A 19,746-nucleotide genomic window follows, 5' to 3' on the forward strand; every position below is an offset into this window, starting at 1 on the left:
GTGATTTTGCCTCCTATCTACCACTACTTGTTTATCCTTTCACTTTATTTTTTCTTTTAAATCTATTCATGTTGATAAAAAGCTATACTTTTTTTTACCCTTTTGTTACTTACACTCTAATCAACCCATAAAAAATATCAATAAAGTATTCGTCTATCTTTATAAGGCTCCATTAGATCTCCAGACAGGCCAAAAGATTAAAGATTCGATTCCTAAGAGCGACACTCGTAGAGAGATTAGTTCCTTATCCATAGGGTAAGAAGGTAAATGGTGAGGTCATTGGTAATCAAGTGACAATAATATAATTATGGATCCAACTTTCAAGTATTACAAACCCAAAAATCCTGTTATGGAAATGAGTTATTCATAGTCAAAAGGATGTTTTTTGTGATGTAATAAATTCAATAACACCAAAAAGGAGGAAGGAAATAAAAAAGGTGAAAAGGTATTAGACATGTATGGTCAGTTCAGGCATAAAGAAACTCAAACTTTGGTGTCTTTATAGTAATTGACTCATAAAAGGGTACCTTAAATCCAAAGCTGAAAGAAACAGAAAACTCATATAATGATCATAATTCATTCACTATAACAATATATATTGATTGAGTGTGCCCATTTCATCACAGTCTGTAAGAGTTATCATTGTATTCTTTTGTGAAGAAAAGGACAAGTTTGAGATAACTCATGACTCTAACACCCCATGTGGGATCCTCCTTATTTGATGAACTATGTTTTTGTCTAAGTTACTTTGCTCTTTCCTTTGTTGTTTTTGGCAGTGACTTCTCTTAGTTAAAGCTACTTTGATAAGAGAAAAATCTAGAGCTTGTTCATATTGTGTATCTTGTTTCATCTTTCAAGCATGTGGGAATCAGGGAGTGAAGCAGGACAGGAATATGGTGCTGGAATTCTCAGTTCAAGCAAGCATAGTGTCAGGACTGAAGGGTTTGTTCAAAGAGGCCATTCTTGGTAAGTATGTTAATTAAATGCATAATTAGTATAGTATAGTATAGTATAGTATCCTTTGAAGATATTATTAATCTCTTGTTCTAATAAAAGATTAATCTTTTGTGCTATTTCTAATGAACTGATATGAGAAAGTCCTTATAATAGTGTTTTGTCTTGTTAATTAACCCATAAGCTGCTTAAGAAGCTTAAGAATATAGTCTTTCCTTTTCTTTTCATGTAGGTATGTTGCAACTGATATTCCAAGTGACTTTTTAGTTCAAATTGGAGAAGCTAAATTCCACATGCATAAGGTAGGTAGCTATATTTTTCTCTTTTGAAAATTACTATGTTGTTTACTTGTTTTATATGAAGAGATTAGATACTATAGTACCATACTACTCATTTGTACTATTGAACATTGTGACATTTTTTGTTGTGAAAGTATCCCTTGCTATCTAGAAGTGGAAAGCTGAATAGGGTCATAAATGAATCAAGGGACCGTGATTTGAATAATATACTTATGGATGATATCCCTGGAGGGCCCGAGGCATTTGAACTTGCGGCGAAGTTTTGTTATGGAGTTGCTGTTGATTTAACCGCGGGCAATATCTCTGGCCTAAGATGTGCTTCTGAGTATCTTGAAATGACAGAAGACTTAGAAGAAGGGAACCTTATATTCAAAACAGAAGCATTCCTCAGCTATGTTGTTTTATCTTCATGGAGAGACTCAATAGTAGTGCTCAAAAGCTGTGAGAAGCTCTCACCATGGGCCGAGAACCTTCAAATTGTTCGCCGCTGCAGCGAGTCCATAGCTTGGAAGGCTTGTGCTAATCCGAAAGGAGTAAAGTGGTCGTACACCGGAAGAACAGCAAGTACTTCAAGTCCAAGTAGAAGCAGCAATCAGCAGGTTCCTAATGATTGGTGGTTTGAAGATGTTTCAATCCTTAGGATTGATCACTTTGTTAGAGTCATTACTGCTATCAAGGTAAAGGGTATGCGATTCGAATTGATTGGTGCTGCAATAATGCATTATGCAACTAAATGGCTACCAGGGTTGGTAAGTGACACAACAATTATCCAAGGTGATGAAACAAGTAAATGTAGCATCTTTAATAGTAGTAGTATTACTAGTAGTGGAACTAGTTGGAAAGGTGCACTTGATATGATTGTAGCTGGAACTAAAGATGAGAATTCTAGTGTTCAAGCTAAGGAACAAAGAATGATCATTGAAAGCCTAATAAGCATTATTCCACCTCAAAAGGACAGTGTCTCATGCAGCTTTCTTCTTAGGCTATTGAGAATGGCAAACATGTTAAAAGTTTCAGCTGCACTAGTTACTGAATTGGAGAAAAGGGTTGGTATGCAATTTGAGCAAGCTACACTTTCTGATCTTCTTATTCCTTCTTATGATAAAAGTGAAACTATGTATGATGTGGATCTTCTTCAGAGGCTATTGGAGCATTTTCTTGTTCAAGAACAAAGTGAGAGTCCAAGTCCAAGTAGACAATCATTATCTGAGAATAATATGGGTGGTGGTAGTGTAAATGCTAAGGCAAGAGTGGCAAGGATTGTTGATAGTTATCTCACTGAGGTGTCAAGGGATAGAAACCTTTCCATGACAAAGTTTCAAGTACTTGCAGAAGCTTTGCCTGAGTCTGCTAGAACATGTGATGATGGACTTTATAGAGCAATTGATTCCTATCTTAAGGTAATTTACTGAAACAAAATTGATTTACTTGCACCTTGATTATTATATAGGCGTGACGAAAAGTGAGAACAGTTTTCATATAAAAACCGTGAGAACAATAAATCTGAGCCCTACGACCAATCATGGATGGTTAGCATTAAAAGTTAGTTATTGGTCATATGATAGTCATGCACATGTATTTTATAATCTTAACCGTTCAAATAAAATCCAATGATCTATATTAATTGTTCTCATTTCTTACAATAGCGCATTGTTTTCACGTGAGTCGCTCTCTGTAGATGAAACTTTGGTAAACAACATGGTGAAACTTGAAATAAAAAATTGTGTCCTTAGCATGCTTCTTGTTTTCATGATAATAAAGTACTTTTTTAGTGGGAACATGTTTGATTTATAGCATATGTTTTCTTTATTCTCCCATAAACATGGTTTAGGGTATATGGTGATATTTACATGAATTTCATACTAAAAAACTTGACCCTATTATGAAACAAATGAACAGGCACATCCAACACTATCTGAGCATGAAAGGAAGAGATTGTGCAGGGTAATGGATTGTCAAAAACTCTCCATTGATGCATGCATGCATGCTGCACAAAATGAAAGGCTTCCATTAAGGGTAGTTGTACAAGTTCTATTCTCAGAACAAGTCAAAATCAGCAATGCACTAGCCAACAATTCTGTGAAAAGTGTTGATTCTCATACTCAACCAATTGTTATAAACAGAAAAGCACTTCTTGAAGGGACACCACAATCATTCCAAGAAGGATGGGTAAGTGCTAAAAAAGACATAAACACACTCAAGTTTGAACTTGAGAGTGTGAAAACCAAGTACTTGGAGCTTCAAAATGATATGGAAAGTTTGCAGAAACAATTTGATAAGGTGATGATGAAGCAGAAGCAAACATCAGCATGGAGTAGTGGATGGAAAAAACTAAGCAAACTTACAAAGATGACTCATGTTGAGAATCATCAATGCCTTTCACCTAAGGTTCCAGTTTCTGATGAACAGAACAGAAAGACTACTAGAAGGTGGAGAAATTCTATATCATGAGACAGATTAGAAATTCTCAAGTTTCAAACTGATTTTAGTTCCTGTTTGCTCATGTTTCACTCATTTTCTTGTTTTCAATAGTAAATTAGTGAAGCTTTCAAGTTCTTCATGATTCTAGATAAATTGTAATTTGTCACCAAAGTTAAATCATATTTTTCAGGTGATTTTTCTACTGCCACTTAAACTACAAATATGCACTTTGTTTATGCTGTTTTTATTTTCTTAAAGAAAACATGTTAATGTTTAGTATAAAAGTTAAGCATACACATGATATTATTGTAACTACTTTTGGACTTTGACAGATTAACAGTGACCATGATTGACTAAAGGGCCCTTCAATTGATTAGATATATATAAAACATGAGATTCTAGAAGCTATCATTGCAGTGTATTATGGTTAATCTCAGTGTGAGATTCTTGATTAATTGCATGCTTTGCTTGCTAATATAAAGACAAGGACTTCATGCATGAAAGGAAGTGCTAATCTATTTCAATTTACACCTACAAAGTGTTGGTCTAATGGTGTAAAGTCCTACTAAATTTCTAGGATGATTAAAAGGTCAAGAGTTCAATTTTTGAGAGCAATACTTATTAGGAATGACACCTGAAAAGAGTGAGGGATGCCCTTGATAGTATAAAAGAAAATTTATTTCAATGGTTGAAAATTTGAAAGACTATAGTAGTTATATTATTAATAACTCAGTGTTATCTTTTAGCATATATTTTGTGTTCATGTAATAATGTGACTAGCTCATAAAGTTAGAATTGATTATCTTTGCTTGGTACATATGAATTAGCATTGGTCCATTCTCCTTATTACAATGATTATTATATCACTTTTACTAATATATCCCTCATCAACTATGTGAAATTCACAACCACTATTCAGTCCTTCCTTATATCCCAACATTTATATTTTGACACATCAACTACAATGACACATGATTTTTTTCTTCAACATTTAACACCTAACTTTTTATTGATGTGTCCAATTTTGATCGACAGGATATGAAATGGGATATATGATCTCTATTCGAATCTTATAGAACATATTTTTTCTTTAACATTTAACAACATTACTTTTTATTTAGTGTACAGTTTCGATTTGATTGAGAAGATATGATGAGACAAGATTAAGGGATAGGTGATCTTTTTATTGATGTATACAATTTTGAGAGGATAGAAAATAAAACAACTTAATGGGATAGATAATCTACATTCAAACCATAGTTACACATGTTTGTATTCCTTTTTGTTCATAGTACTAATAAATTAAAGATGTTTTTTAGCTTATACTATACTTTTTATATGAGAGGTATATAAGCTTGTTAATGCAATAATCTAATTGCATAGGTTTAGCACATATGCTAAGGAGATTATGTGTGTAATTCAATACATCAGATATATTTTTTGGTACTATCAAGAGTATCCATCACGGGTAAGGAAGTAATCTCTTTCGAGGTTCGTAGCTGTCCATCTTAACAAATGTCACTCACAGTAATTGAACCATTAATCTTTTGGTCATCCTGGGAATCTAGCCGAGTCTTACATTACTCGATGCACGGGAATTGATCACATATACTTGATGCAATTCATTTGAATGTAAAAACAAAAAGTGGCTGTAGTTTAGTGGTAAGAATTCCACGTTGTGGCCGTGGAGACCTGGGCTCGAATCCCAGCAGCCACATTTTATTCATTTTTTGAATCACTAAAACGACGCCGTTTACGATCTCACCACCGTAGAATAACTCAGTTTCTTTTTCACTTTGTTCATTTCACACATTTCGGATTCAGCGACACAATAAGGTCAATTTCTCACTCATCCCTTTATATATATATATATTGTATAAGTGCTAGGTTTTGTTATTTCATATATTTTTTAAAGGCATGAGCAAGATTGCATTTTGGTTCCATTTTGATGAAAACTCTGTAAAAAAAATAGTGGGTTCAGTTTCAATTGTCTTTAGTTTTATACGCTTTGTTTGAATCTATGATCTATATTACTTTCATATAATGGGAAATTGGTTAATGTTGATTCTAATACAATTCACTCATGTTGCAGTACTTAAGTTGTTGTATTGTTTAGTGATTCGTTAGTTTTTTTTATAGATCAATTTTTTTATGGGGAGAGGAGGAAAGGGAAATTGTGCAGCTACCGGAGTTTGAATTCAGGTGTTCACACTCTACGTGTTCGTATAGTGATTCGAGAGTAATGTGAAAGGGTTTTCATGACTTCGTTACAACGAGCGAAGTAAATAATATTTTGTGGCTGTTTAGTTTTGGATAAATGTGTGCATTGTTTGTTCCATGAAGGGGTTCCTAGCTATGGAGTCAAGGTTTACCATGTTTCCGAAATCTGAAGGGAAACTTGTTAGTATTATGAATTATCTGTCATGATATATGAGGTTTTGTTTATGATGTGTGTTTTCTGAATCATATTCACAGAGATTTACTGGAATTATTTATTGTGATGGTGGAATTTGGTATCGGTTGTTTGTGTTTAGTTTCTTGGCCCAAGGGGTATTGTTTTAATGTGGTTTTTGTGATTACAAATGATGGGAATTTGATATTATGATACTTGCAATTATGTTAGTGATTTGTATTTGATGTGCATATTCCTTTCTCTGTTTCTTGCCTCCTTCAGGAAGTGAAAGATGATTGATGATCAAGCCTTGGGATTCATTGCCAACACTCTTGGCATCTTCATTTTTGTATTGGTAATAGCATATCACTTGGTCACAGCAGACCCCAAATATGAAGCTGCATAGATACTTTATACTTTGAATTTTCTTATGCCATACTCAGGACACAAGTTTTATGGATTCAATTTTGTTTATTGGTATGTTAGGCCAGTTTGTATGACTTGATATCAGTGAAACTGAAACCAGAGTTTATGACTTATTCAAACTAAATCTTCAATATTTATGGCCATTTGTTAACATTATAAGATAGATTTTGTGTTGCTCTGTCTACTGGTTTTGACCAATGTTTCTTCTCTATTGGTATAGTTGTCTTGCATGCATAGTACCTAATGCCCAATGATATGCACTATGGTATTGTTGAAGTTGTTTAGACTAACCAATAATGTGAATTATTGTGTGACTCATTCATTTCCTATGGTTGCCACAGCCAAAGACTTGGAATAGCAGACATAAACCACTCAGTAGTAATTTTTCTTGTGTTTTGTCTGCAACAATTCCTCATGCTAATTTAGAGAAATTTTGGAACTGGATCCTTTCTCTTGTAAAATAAAAATTGAGTGTCTAGTGTTATAATCCAATCATACACACATGCTTTAAAAAATGGTTTCCATGCAAAATGAATGGTTAGATTATAACAGTGGAAAAATAATTTTTGTAAGGTAGTATCCATGTAAAACAAAATTAGAGAGCTGATTAAGGATGCTATAACTTAGAAGGGTTTAAAAAGAGAAAACATCAAACTATATAAATGTATAATAAGTCACAATCTGTAGTATGATAAAAAGTACAAGAAATATCAAGAAAATACACTGCATGTCACACCAAACAACAAAGATAAAATAATAAACTCATACAACTCTCTCACTTACACCAAAGTAAAAAGGTACACACACATATATATATAGCATGCATTCCATTGGCCACATCATGCAAACTTAAGGGGTTTTGGTTGAAGGTGGTGGAGAGAAGAATGGAATAGATGGGAAAGTATTTGGGATTGAGGGCATGTTGGGAAATGAAGTGGCTGGGAATGGTGGAAGATTAACCTGTGGAAGTGTTGGAATGGTGGTAGGGATGTTCATACTAGGAAGTGGAGGCAAAGTAGTAGTAGATTTAGGCAGAGATGGGATAGTGGGCAAGGTTGGAATAACATTGCTTCCTTGTGGCAATGTTGGAATTGAAGGCAAAGGTGGCAATGATGTTGGAATTGAAGGCAAAGGTGGCAATGATGTTGGTTTAGGCAAAGTGGGTATGGTTGGGAAATTTGGTGAAGTTGTTGTTTGCAAAAGATGGCGAGCTCCTAGGCTGAACCTCATGCTTGACAAGGCCAAAGCAAGGAGGAAAGATGTGATGAACAATTTGGTTGATGCCATGGCTAATATGGATTCTGAAAATGAAGATTTTTGATATATGGAATATGATGTGGAAATGGAGATTTTGCTTTGAGTTTGTGTGAGAAGTTAAAGGGTAGTGTTTGGTCTTATATAGAGCTATAGAGATGTGAAGGAACCAAAAAGAACCTTGAAAATCTATTTTGTTAGTTCACCTTCTTGTGTTTCAGTAGAAATATTTTATTATGTTGGACTGATAAGTTGGCAAGCTACTACAAGTTAGAAGACCAAAGTATTCATATGTAGGATGGCCAACTCATACCTTGTGTGTTGTTAATTGGACTGGTTTTTTCTACGAATTTAAAATCTATACATTGACAGTGTAAAGTTTTTTACAACGTCGGCATATCATCTACCATTGATTTGTAGTACTTTTGTCTAAAAGTCAATAATAGTCAATAATATTTATCCATACAATAATACATGGAAATCAAACTTAGATTTGTGATATAATAGAGGACAATTCTAATACTTTCTGGCACAAAAAGAAATCATTAGACTTAAACCATGTTGTTTGCCATAGTGATAGAAAATTAGGTGTATAAGCTCATGAAAATGAGTAAACACAGTAATAAATCCATTGTTTTTTATGTATATTGTTTTGCCCATCTTGATTTTCCTAGGAAAAAGATTAGCAACACACTTTTTAACCCAATATATCATAAGACATGAATGAAGAATCTTTACCTAATAAAAAATATGTTGAAAAGATTGTCTTGTTACCAATGTTTTATTTCAATTTAACAGTGTTCAGTTAGTTTGTATGTAATTGGTACCCAAAATAAATTGTGTTAAACAGCAATGTTATTTGACTCCAAAAATTTCCAACAATGTCATTGGATTTCATATCATTCAATTTGATTATTTTAATCCAATAATGTTACTGAATGTGCATAAATACACATAATATGGTTTATTTATTATAAACTATAGTTCTATAAGAACAGGTCTCATAGTACAATAAGTGATGAAGAAATTGATATTATCCCATGCATTCAAACAAGTCTGGAGAAAATGAAAACAAAGGAAAATGAAATGTTACAAATAAATAAACGGTTCAACAATAACAACAACCAAGTCTTTATCTGACTAGGTGGAATCGGCTACATGGACAATGCATAACATAAACTTCATATCTAGTATAAAAAAGCAGTGAGTAGCTTCATTCATGAAGTGGATGAGAGAATATTTGATGTGTTGGAATATTGGTAGGAAGAGATGATGGGATAGTAAGCAAAGGTGGAAAATTGGGCTGAGACATTGTTGTGATTTGAGGCAAAGTTGTATGAAAATCAATGCAATACATCATAGAAGAAAATAGAAGTAAAACTCAGGACCAAAAAACTTTGTTTTTGGTAGCAATTATGCCTCTTTCCTCCACTTTGGTTCCTCTATAATCCAATGTCCATTTCTCAAATGAACAATCAATGAAGTTGTAGTAACCACCATGAACAGAGAGTTTTTCCTTTGCCACCTTTTCTTCTATCCATGGGTAAGTAAGAAGGTTTGATAAGGATATGTTAATTGATTCCTGTACAACAAATATACAGCATTAAAACTTCAAAGTATTCAACATAACCAACTTAGTCGCAGAAGTAGGAATAATAGCACCCGAAATAATTTTGTATCCGTAAAGTAGAGATCCAGAAACAGGCTCACGAATACCATCAATATCAGATTAACATAGTTGGATCATGTGAATTAGTATGAAACAGAAGATTAAGGTAATGGAAACACTCATTTGTTTGAATATAGAATTTACCAAAAATACTCATTTGTTTGAAGGAATGCAAACACCATAAACAAATCTAGCCTTATTTGGGGACAGTTCAAAAAACTTTATATCACATTCAAAACTGAACACAAAAAGTATCACCTTCTCGCAATGCGTGCATTTCTCATCAAAGCTTAGGTTGGAAGCAGTAGCTTCGGCTTTTATTCTTGCATTCTTCCCAACAACAACCCAACTTTTTATAAAGCTACTGGCCAAAAACAAAAAATGTCAAGCCAAAATGTTAATATATAGGACATTACTGAAGAAAGCATAGGGATAACTAAACCAGATTAAGCGATTCTACCTTGCATTTTCATCGTCTTTCATACTCATAAGGGCACGTATACCTCCACAGCAGCTGTGGCCAATAACTAAGATGTTCTCAACCTGCGATGAACAATTTTGTCTCGGTTAAAAAACAAGAAGTCTTGCGGCTTTCTGAGCGGCTATTAGAATAGTAGAATCTTATAAAATCAAGATTTAGAATCTTAAAAGGTCAACTATTTCTTGAAACAAGCCATGTGACTATATCATTGGTTGACTTCAGACATGCTCATGCTTAGTAAGTATTCAGCAATTAACCTAATAATACTGGGATGAAACAAAATATTTCTCCGGCTTCATTCCCATACCGAAGTCTTCAATTTCAATATTTTCTTACGAGGTTACAATTATCATAAGATAATCCATTATTTTAACCAAAATCATTTTATACCTTGATCCAAATCTATCAATAGTTCATGATGACAAATTCAAAGCCTTAACATTTTTAATTTGGCCTAAATCATACTTCAAGGATCTAACTTAATTGTGCTAACCAAACAAGGTGGGGTTCTTGTCAAAATAAAATAATAATAAATAAAGTAATTCTTTGAACAAGTAATTACAATAACCAAACCTTAGTCCTACTAGGTGCCTAGATGGGGTCGGCTACATGGACCAAACGATGTCATAATGCTCTCACATAAATCATGTCCATTGACAAACCATTAATCACTAAGTCTTTCCTTTTTCAACAAGTAATTAATTAAGTAAATACGTAATGGATAAATTGATATAAAAAAACATAAGAAACTATGAAATCATGCAGATAAATCCTGCCTTGTACTTTGTAGGCAAAAAACAAGATGTGCACAAAAATGCTTACCAGAAGGGTGTTTACAGCAAATTCTAGTGCAGCGTTTGTTTCTGTTGGCCCGTTCTGTATCAGGGAAAAGAAATTAGAGGAGGAAAGTAGAGTATCTCTCTTATTCATACTTTAGCGATGATAATAATTTGGTAAATGCAAACAACTAAATAACTCAAATAAATTGATCGCAACGAAACATATACCTCAAATGGAGGAACCAAATTAGCAACATTGCGGATCATGAATGCTTCTCCAGGTTGAAATCCTAGAATAGTTGAGGGGCATACCCTAGAATCTCCACAGGCAATAACCATGAACTGTCCGGGAAATGTTAGACAATAATGCTTATTTTAGCTAATGCTTCAGTAGACAAATTGAAGAAATAGACTACAAAGAATAAGCAACAAACCATAAATCAATAAACAACTAAAGGCTTAGCCAAAAGATTGCGGGAATAGAAAGATAAGAAACTTACCTTTGGTGCTTGAGCCTTAGCAAGTTTTTCAAACTGATCATTGTTTTCCCTGCCAGAAAACAGAATCGATATTGAATAAGTTTCCTTTAGGCATCTTTAATGAAAATTTCGGACAAGGGCTTTTCTGAAGCTTACGTGTATTTATTCTTAAAACTTAAAAACCTATCCTTCAGATCATTAAATATATCCTGCCCATCTTCAGTTCTAGATAAAGTCTCGAGTTTGTTATTATTAAGTTGCTGTGTAAGTTCTGGAGATCCCATAGAACGCTTAGAGGCCTTTAAAGCAAAACCTTGATCTCTCCTGCAAACAATAAGCAAGGTATATGAATATCTTAAGCCAGTCAAATATTAGGTCCATACAGATTACAAATATAAAAATTGTAGCTGCGCACGATGTGTGATGACACGAAATTGAAGATATTCTGAATAGAAAGGCCGACATGAAAATCGTAAAAATAATCTAAACAGATTTGATTTCAAACTATGACATATGATAAGATTTTGTTCCACTAATTATTTGTTATACACCTAGAGTTTGGAAGACATGTCAGAATATGATGACAGAACAAAACATATGAGTTCTGTTCTTTGTTTAGTACAATATGTTTCCACTGTTCTATTACATCATATTCTGTCTACCCACCAAACTCTCCCTAAATAATAGGAATTTCAGAAAATTACACCAATCCTGAGTGAAAATCTAAGATAAAACTTCTCAAGTTTGCAAATCCAACAACATCAAATCAAGTAAGCAATAAAATCTGCGCATACTGACCTTAAAGGTGTCAACTTTCTCAAATGGGTATGCTCAATTTTCCCTAATTTCACACTAGGACCAAAGATCTGCCACAACAATGTCACCACACACTTAGAACAAGTACAAAAAGGGCATATCTGAAAATAAAAAATAAACATGTTTGTGAATAAAAAATTACACCTTTGATATAGTAAGAGGAACAATGCAATGAGTGGAAGCAAAGGAATCAGTTGAGACAGAGAATGGTGGAGGTGAAGCCATTGGAGAACACAGATTCAAATGAAAATTTGGAAATGAAAAAAAGAAACATAATTTTGAATTGGAAAAAGTATATTAAAAAAGTTATTAGTGTGAGTTGGTTGAATTTGTGTCCAAGAAAGACGGAGAAACCAAAGTATTTAAGAATGAAAAAATATAATATTCTTTTGCACAGTGACAAGTTCAGTTATCACTAACGAGTTCCTCATGATTTTGCATCAAGGTATCTACTTTTTTGGTTAGATTATTAGGAAAAAAGTGATTGGAATAATTCAGACACGTGTGTGGTTTTAATGGAAAGTTCCACAAAAGGAAAGAAAAAAGTGGTCATGGATGGTGGATAAGAATTAAGATGTCCTAACTTTAAAGTTATCATTTGTAATAAAAATCTATTTAATCTATTTTGCTTTTACAATTGTGTTTGGTTAGAGCATGTTAGTAGTATAACCCATTTATCAACCTTAGGGTGGGTCAGAGTCGAGTTTGTACTTACCTAAATCTAAACTTGAAATCCAAAATCCGAACCCAAAATTTGTGCTATAATTAAACGAAGTTGAACCTATATATATAGGTTCTATAATTATGGTGAAATTTATATGTATAATTTAATAATTTTACATATGTTAATCGGTTTCAGGAACGGATTCGGAGTAGGGTATCAACTATACCAAATCCAAACTCGAATCCGAAATTTGAGCTCGGGTAAACTTGAACCTACACACTTCAGGTTTTCCCCGTTAAATTCGGATTAGGTTTGGACGGGTACCACAAATTCAATTTTTATTGTCATCTCTACTATTATCTTACATAAGTCACACAATTTATTTTCAATTATTAACATTATTATCAGATAAATTAAAGAGTTCTCCATATTTTATTTCAATTGTGCAACTGATATTTTATTCTTAAAATATTCCACAATCAAATAATACTTCACCTCTTCATCATTTTCTTTCTCTTCCATCTTTATTATTATTTAAATACTCTCAATAACTAGAGCATTGAAGGAGAGTGATGCAATTGCAACAAGATGATACAATTAAGGACATCACACCCATTAGAGGAATGTTTTTAGCACATTTTCCACAGTGTAATGACCTGATAAATTTCATTTTAATGTTGGATTGTCTTATTTGTTTCATATAAAAATATTTTGTGACTGGTTTTCCAAAAAATATTATTTACTAGAGGTTAGAAAAAGAAGGGTATGAAAATCCATTCAAGTAAAAACTTATATGTATCCAAAATTTCCAATCTAAAAATGTGAAAATTCAACATTCTCATTTTCTTCACAACTTAACAATGTTAGAGAATGATACCCTTCACTTTTATCTTAATCAAAAGTTCACTACCCAATACTAGAATAAATCAAAAGATGGAGACTTAATTTTGAATTCACAGTCAAATGAACACTCAGATAAAAGTGTATAAGGAAAAGGTATCATTATGTGGAGGGTATAGGAATGTAACTTCTGAAGTTAATAATTGAACCATTGAAGTTATGTTGAGCAAGATAAAAATATGAATGCAACTTGTGCATAAATTCTCAAAAAAATCAATCATCTAATAGAACCACATTGCTCAAGAATCAGAAGGTTTTTATAGACACATTGTTCAATAGACATGAGTGACTACTCAACTAACCTAAACATCTATGAAAGGAACGTGTATTAATGAAACAAAAGAATACATGGGTCATATCACAGTTTTATCTTCCACCCTTATATCCATTTGATATTGCAGATGTAAGATGACCCCTCTCATGATTTCAGCTTGCCTGTGAAACCACCAGTACCTGCATATTCCAGAGAATTTATTACATGGCTTATCAAGGAAAACACAGTATATCATGGAATGGCGCTGGTTTACAATATCAATCGACAGTAGTCATCGTACTAACTAGTTTTCTCTTGCACAAATTAGCAACAACTTTTTACAGGAATCGGTTGTCGCAATTATATGGGTGCATGAAGTATTCACATGTCAAATTCAGTTAACCCTGTTTTGAACACAATATACACTGGCTAGGATCCTATGCGGTTAGCCTACAATTACTCGTGCTCAGAGTAAATAGAATGGCAAATGACTCTTTTATCAAGCTCAGAAAAGTATTACTATAAGCTTCTTGATTTGTCTTGATTTGTCTTGATTTAAATCATGCATCAAAATCTAGTTTTTAGAGATAGTTTGTCTACATATGCATTAAAAATCAGTAAATAACCAGATGTGCAATGCAAAGAGGTAATTATTTCGGAACATACCTTGTGGCATTTCTTCAGCAAGAGCACAAATTTCTTCTCACGCCTACATTTGCAAACTGTTCATTTCTCTCAGTGGCAACCGTCCATCAATATTTTCTTCATGTTTTTTTATCATTGGAGGAAAAGAAACACTATCTGTAGTAGAAGCATCTAGCTTGCTACACACTCCTGAATCCGTTGTTGTCACATTTTCATCTACAAAATGCTTCAATATGTTCTCCAGTGTCTCCATCAATTGTACATCCTCAGTAGACAACTCTCCAGCCCTGCCACAAATGTTTTCAACATAAACCAACATATCTTCCTTTTCTGTGGATAATTTCATGATTTCTTGGAGCAAATTTGCATTCTCAAACTTGAGCTCTGTAATTATGCATTCCATAGTCTGTTGTTTATCCATCAAGCTTTCAACATCCAGCTTCATGGCATCCAATGATGCTTGAAGCTGCTCTGCATCTTGTTTTGAATGGAACAACAATTCATCAGTGTGTGCAAAATTCTCCCTCAATGAACTCATTTCAAATTCCAATTCCACTATTCTCATGTTCTTCTCTTCAATTTCTTGCTTTGTCAAGTATTCTGCATTCTTTAAGGCCTCAGTGAGCATACTAATCTCAACCCACTTTTCCACTTGTTTTGAGAAAGAGAAACACAATGCATCAAACAAATCTTGCTCCATTGCTGTGGCAAGCTCCTCAAAGTGCTTTGTAGTTTGATGTCTCTCATCTTTAATCTTCAAAAGCGTCTTTTGCTCCAGCTCAAGGGCTTTTTCTACATCAAGTTTTGTGAGCATTACATCTTCTAATTCTTTTCTCATCGATTCTTGCTTCAAGCAGGCAATGGCTACATCTTTTTTTAGATCTTTTATGCAACAATCCTTATCCTCTACAATTTGAACAAGCTCATCGTTCTCTTGTTTATATCTTTCAGCTTCCTTCACTCCCTCTGCATTGTGCATTTCTAATAAAGTTATCTGTTGTTGAAGATCTTTGCTTTTCCTCTCTTGATGTTTGGCATTGCAAAGAAGGTTTTCATTCTCAAGCTTAAGGGCTTTCTCATTCTCAATTTGTGAAAGAAGAGAAGTTTCCATCTTTTTACAAGTTCCCTGAAGTTCTTCACAGGAAACCTTAAGGGTTTCAGCAGCAGACTTACATTTCTGTGCTTCACAGTCTAACTGATATAGGTCATCGCTTTTATTGGCGATTTCAACTTTCAGTTTTTCTTGAATCTCAAATGCAACACTTCTTTCATATTTTAGGGTGTTTTCCAGCTGCAAAAGTTGCTCTTTCAATATGAGTTGACCTTTAGATGATTCCTCAAGCCTTTCCTTTTGTTGTTCAAACTCGGCCTCCAACATATAATGTTTTTGTGCGATAGTTTCAAGACAATTATCTCTCTCTCTCAATTGCTCTGTGGAATTAAGAATCATACCTTTATTCTCATTTGTAGGGACTTCTTTATCAGATTTTGCACTTTTCAAGTAAACCTCTGCAAGTTCTGATTTGAAAACCAAGAGTCCCATGTGATTCTCTTCAATTGTGAGATAACATTTTTCAAGCTCCATCTGAAGCTCCCTTATCTCTTGTTCTTTAGCGGTCAATGTAGATTTGTAAGTACTAATATTTGCTTCCATCTTTTCCACTTGACAATCCCATTGAGATTCTTTAGACTTGAGAATTGAGGGACAGTTTTTATGTACCTCTTCCAACCGTTTAAGCTTGTTCCGGAGCTTTGATACCAAAGAATTCGCCCCAGCATTCTGGATTTGAGCTTCCCTGAATTCTTTAAGTAGATTTCCCAATTCCTGATTATCTTGTTCGAGGTGAACAATTTTATGTTCCAATTCTTGCACCAGCATCTCTTTTTCTCCCAGCGAGTCTCTTAATTGTGCTATCTCTTCGTTCCTCAAAGCAGTCAATTGCTGTATCTCTGACTTTTTTTCTTCACATTGAGCAAAAACATCCTTGAAGCTAGACTTGAACTCAGATATTTCAGCCTCAAGGAGTTTCTTCTTGCCTTCTGCATGAGCCAGTGCATGGTTGCACATCTCTAAACGGGATTGAAGCCCCTCCGAAATCTTAGTTTGAGAATCCAAACTAATCTGCAAGGAAGAGATTTTGCAAAGTAGTTCAAATCTCTCCTTCTCCCACTTCTCTTTGCTTAATCGGAACTGGTCTTGAAGCTTTTCGTGAGCTTCTTCTAGATGTTTGAACTGTTCATTTCTCCATTTGATTTTGTCCTGCACACTCCTATTTTCTTCCTCTAACTGCAGTATCACATCCTCTCTCCGTATTAACATTCTAGCTTGCTGCGCTTTCTCTTCTGCTTCTGAGTACTTTTTCTCCACAACCGATAATCGTTCCTTGAGGCCTGAAATTTCCTTGCTGCTGTCACAAGCATTCTGCTCCAGATGATTGTTTCTAACTGTCAATTCATCTAATGCCAACACCATCTCTCTGCTGCTTTCTTCCAACTTCAACAATCTATCAGCACAATCTGCTTGGATCTTTTTGTTCTCTGAACTCAAATGTGCAATGTGAATTTCTTTTTCATGCAAACTGGACTTCAGATTTTCATTAATTTTTTTCAGTTCATATATCTCCTCCGACTTAAGATCGAGTTCGTGGGCCTGTTTCTCAGACTGCTTCTTAGTTTCTAGGAATTTAAGAAGTTCTTCATTGCGGTCTTTCTTCAAACTATTGATGATTTCAGTTTTGATTAGGCATTCTGCCTTAAGCTTCTCCATCTCTGCTTTCACATCATCCAACTCTCTCTGGAGATTATCCATTTTCCTCTCTCGGACACAGATTTCAAACCTGAAACATTAAACTATAGAATATGACAATAGATCGATTTATAGTAATAGACTTATTATTCCATTGTTTTCGTTTATTTCTCAACAAAATCACTTAAATATACTGACAGGTATGTTTGGGTAACAAAATTTCAATGATCAAAAGCTATTTTCAGTGGCTTCCCATTAACATAGGTAGCTTCTGAAGTAAAAAAAATGATTTTTTGATTTTAAACAAACACAAATAGTGAATTCAATCTATTCAAAAAATAATAATAAAAATATCATTTTTACATGATCTATAACTCACTTGTTTAAAGCTTAGACAAAGGGTCTCCATAATCTCAAAAATATGATGGTACTATACATGAAAGTTATGGTTTTAATTTCAAACATGTACTCATAATAATAGATAAGCACACACACAGAGAAAGACACATATATATATATCGAAACAAAACCTGAAATTTGAAGAAGTAAACTAAGGAAGCATGATGGAGAGTTAGATTAAGGAAAATGAAGAGTTATTTGTGTATTTGTGAATGTAAAAGTGTAAGGTGCATTTCATCAAACATGTTAGGATCATGAAAATGGTGAAGTTGTAATACCTATGTTGTTACTGTTAGTGTGGATCTGTCTGTGGCCGCAACTATGAAAATTTGAATAGCCTAGGGAACAAACAACAGACACTTTTATTCTTTTATATTCAAATCAATAATAAATGCTTCCTTTCCATTTATAGATTACACTGACATTCCTTGAGTTTTAGCAAAATTACACAAATCACCCCTCACTTTTCTACACCTACACAAGCTCCCCTAATTTTTTTATACGACCATCCTTGTATGAGAAATAAATGCGATTTTTTGAACAAAAAATGTTATAAATGCAATTAAGTTAACAAAACATGATATACTATGGAGACAAGTCCAAATAATATATGAGTCGAATACGATATAGTATAAAAGCTATTTCCTCATGCAATGGTGGTTGGTCAGTGTAATGAAAGTATAAAAATTAAGGGGATGTTTGTGTAAATGTAAAAAAGTGATGGTGATTTATGTAATTTCACTAAAACTCAGAGGGTGTCGGTATAATTAACTCTATTTTTTATTTCACTTTTGCTATGAATTATGAATGCTAATGGGTGGTAGAGCTGTCACATTGGAGCATTTTGGGATCATAGATTTGTCTCCGTAAATCTGCCCTACCCATAAATTCAGAAAATATTTTAAATGACAAGAAGAAGAAAAACATAATTTAAAGTAAGTGCACAACTTTAAATTGTAATTTAAATATAGACAATAAAAGAAGAAGAAAAATGATAATAACAATTATAAAATATAATTAAAGTATAAGTACACAACTTTAAATTGTGATTTAATTCTAGACTAAAAAACATAATTTAAAATAAGACAATAAATATATAAATAATTTATGTTTGGTGTACTTTATATTATAATTTTTCTTTATTATAATGTTCAATTTAATGTGAGAGGAATGATTAATATGTCTTTGCTCGTTACATAGGAATATATGGTTTTTTATAGAAATTAAATAAGGTTAAGGATAAAACAGAAAAAGGAAATTACTTCAGGGTGGTAGTTACACTCAATATTGCTTGATACTACGTATTTAATTTTAATATAATTTATTTTTTGTAATTAGAATATATTTGTTGTATTCAATGCACTTTATATTATAGTTTTTGTGCGTTTATGATAATGTTTAGTTTAAGGTGAGATGTGTGGTTAATTAATATGTTGGTAGTTGTTAATTAGGATTATATGGTTTTTTGTAAAAATTAAATAATGGAAATGGACAAAATAGGAAGTGGAAATTACACCATGACGGAAGTTACACCATATTTTGACTTTATATATAGTATAGAGTATATATATATAATATAGAGGAGAGATCCGTTTATACTCAAGTTAAGTTACGCTCAATTTTAGTCATCCACTTTTTTCAATCCAACAGACCAAATGCGTGAAACTTAAAAGTTGTTTAAGATTTCTCTTTTTCTCTCATCATTTATTTCACCCACTCATTTATTTGGGTGTAAACAAATTCATCTTCATATATATATATATATATATATATTAGGAATTACAGGTTTGGATATGCACAAATCTAAGTATCCTATTACCCAGATCCAAAATTGTTCAACATAGGGTTTTTAAAATCCTCAGTCTCAACTATACGTGAGTCCAAAAATAAGGACTCAAACCTAATGATTATGAGTATTACAGGCAAGTACTCCTACAACTAGGTTCATATTGTGATTCCTACTATGAATAAATAATAAATTTGAAGGTTAATTATTAGAAAATTTTAGGTTATATTTAGACAATTATTGTCAATTATACGTAGCTATTTTATCTAAGTTAGTCATTTGGTTTATTTGATAAAAAAATATTTATCGTGTCAGTGTTTAATAAAGATACTTAGTTTAATGTTACTTATAAATTTATATTTAATAATCTAGTTATGGTAGCT

At 33.2% G+C, this 19,746-nt stretch overlaps 4 protein-coding genes, 1 long non-coding RNA gene and 1 other non-coding gene across 10 annotated transcripts; 3 read left to right on the forward strand and 3 right to left on the reverse strand.

Moving 5' to 3' along the window:
- LOC109334516 (root phototropism protein 3) lies at nt 410-3,894 on the forward strand. 2 transcript variants are annotated; one of them, XM_019570336.1, is made up of 5 exons: nt 410-629; nt 777-966; nt 1,187-1,256; nt 1,388-2,653; nt 3,153-3,894. In XM_019570336.1, exons 2-5 carry the CDS (start codon nt 860-862, stop codon nt 3,702-3,704), a joined length of 1,995 nt encoding a protein of 664 aa, XP_019425881.1. In that variant the 5' UTR covers nt 410-629; nt 777-859; the 3' UTR covers nt 3,705-3,894. The 2 variants fall into 2 exon arrangements, with proteins under 2 accessions (XP_019425881.1, XP_019425880.1); XM_019570335.1 differs by having other exon boundaries at nt 410-966.
- On the forward strand, nt 5,308-6,674 carry LOC109333599. Its single transcript, XR_002106031.1, has 2 exons — nt 5,308-5,510; nt 6,349-6,674. It is a non-coding gene; the product is annotated as an uncharacterized LOC109333599 (long non-coding RNA).
- Nucleotides 5,320-5,391, forward strand: TRNAH-GUG. Its single transcript has one exon. It is a non-coding gene; the product is annotated as a tRNA-His (tRNA).
- LOC109333598 (RNA-binding protein 12-like) lies at nt 7,123-7,874 on the reverse strand. The gene has a single exon (XM_019569109.1). It carries the CDS (start codon nt 7,777-7,779, stop codon nt 7,342-7,344), a length of 438 nt encoding a protein of 145 aa, XP_019424654.1. The 5' UTR covers nt 7,780-7,874; the 3' UTR covers nt 7,123-7,341.
- On the reverse strand, nt 8,751-12,376 carry LOC109334594 (beta carbonic anhydrase 5, chloroplastic-like). Of its 2 annotated transcripts, none has more exons than XM_019570447.1 (9): nt 12,115-12,376; nt 11,953-12,020; nt 11,311-11,478; nt 11,176-11,224; nt 10,904-11,017; nt 10,719-10,772; nt 9,876-9,958; nt 9,674-9,776; nt 8,751-9,328 (listed from the first exon to the last, which is right to left on the reverse strand). In XM_019570447.1, exons 1-9 carry the CDS (start codon nt 12,193-12,195, stop codon nt 9,128-9,130), a joined length of 921 nt encoding a protein of 306 aa, XP_019425992.1. In that variant the 5' UTR covers nt 12,196-12,376; the 3' UTR covers nt 8,751-9,127. The 2 variants fall into 2 exon arrangements, with proteins under 2 accessions (XP_019425992.1, XP_019425991.1); XM_019570446.1 differs by having other exon boundaries at nt 9,674-9,779.
- LOC109334593 (uncharacterized protein At4g38062-like) lies at nt 13,739-17,964 on the reverse strand. Of its 3 annotated transcripts, none has more exons than XM_019570443.1 (3): nt 17,861-17,964; nt 14,454-17,272; nt 13,739-13,987 (listed from the first exon to the last, which is right to left on the reverse strand). In XM_019570443.1, the coding sequence occupies exon 2, from the start codon at nt 17,239-17,241 to the stop codon at nt 14,497-14,499; it is 2,745 nt and encodes a 914-aa protein (XP_019425988.1). In that variant the 5' UTR covers nt 17,242-17,272; nt 17,861-17,964; the 3' UTR covers nt 13,739-13,987; nt 14,454-14,496. The 3 variants fall into 3 exon arrangements, with proteins under 3 accessions (XP_019425988.1, XP_019425989.1, XP_019425990.1); XM_019570444.1 differs by having other exon boundaries at nt 14,454-17,269; nt 17,856-17,942; XM_019570445.1 differs by lacking the exon at nt 17,861-17,964 and adding an exon at nt 17,709-17,805 and having other exon boundaries at nt 14,454-17,269.

Source organism: Lupinus angustifolius, chromosome LG19 (genome assembly GCF_001865875.1).
Source record: "Lupinus angustifolius cultivar Tanjil chromosome LG19, LupAngTanjil_v1.0, whole genome shotgun sequence".
Classification (NCBI taxonomy): Eukaryota; Viridiplantae; Streptophyta; class Magnoliopsida; order Fabales; family Fabaceae; genus Lupinus; species Lupinus angustifolius.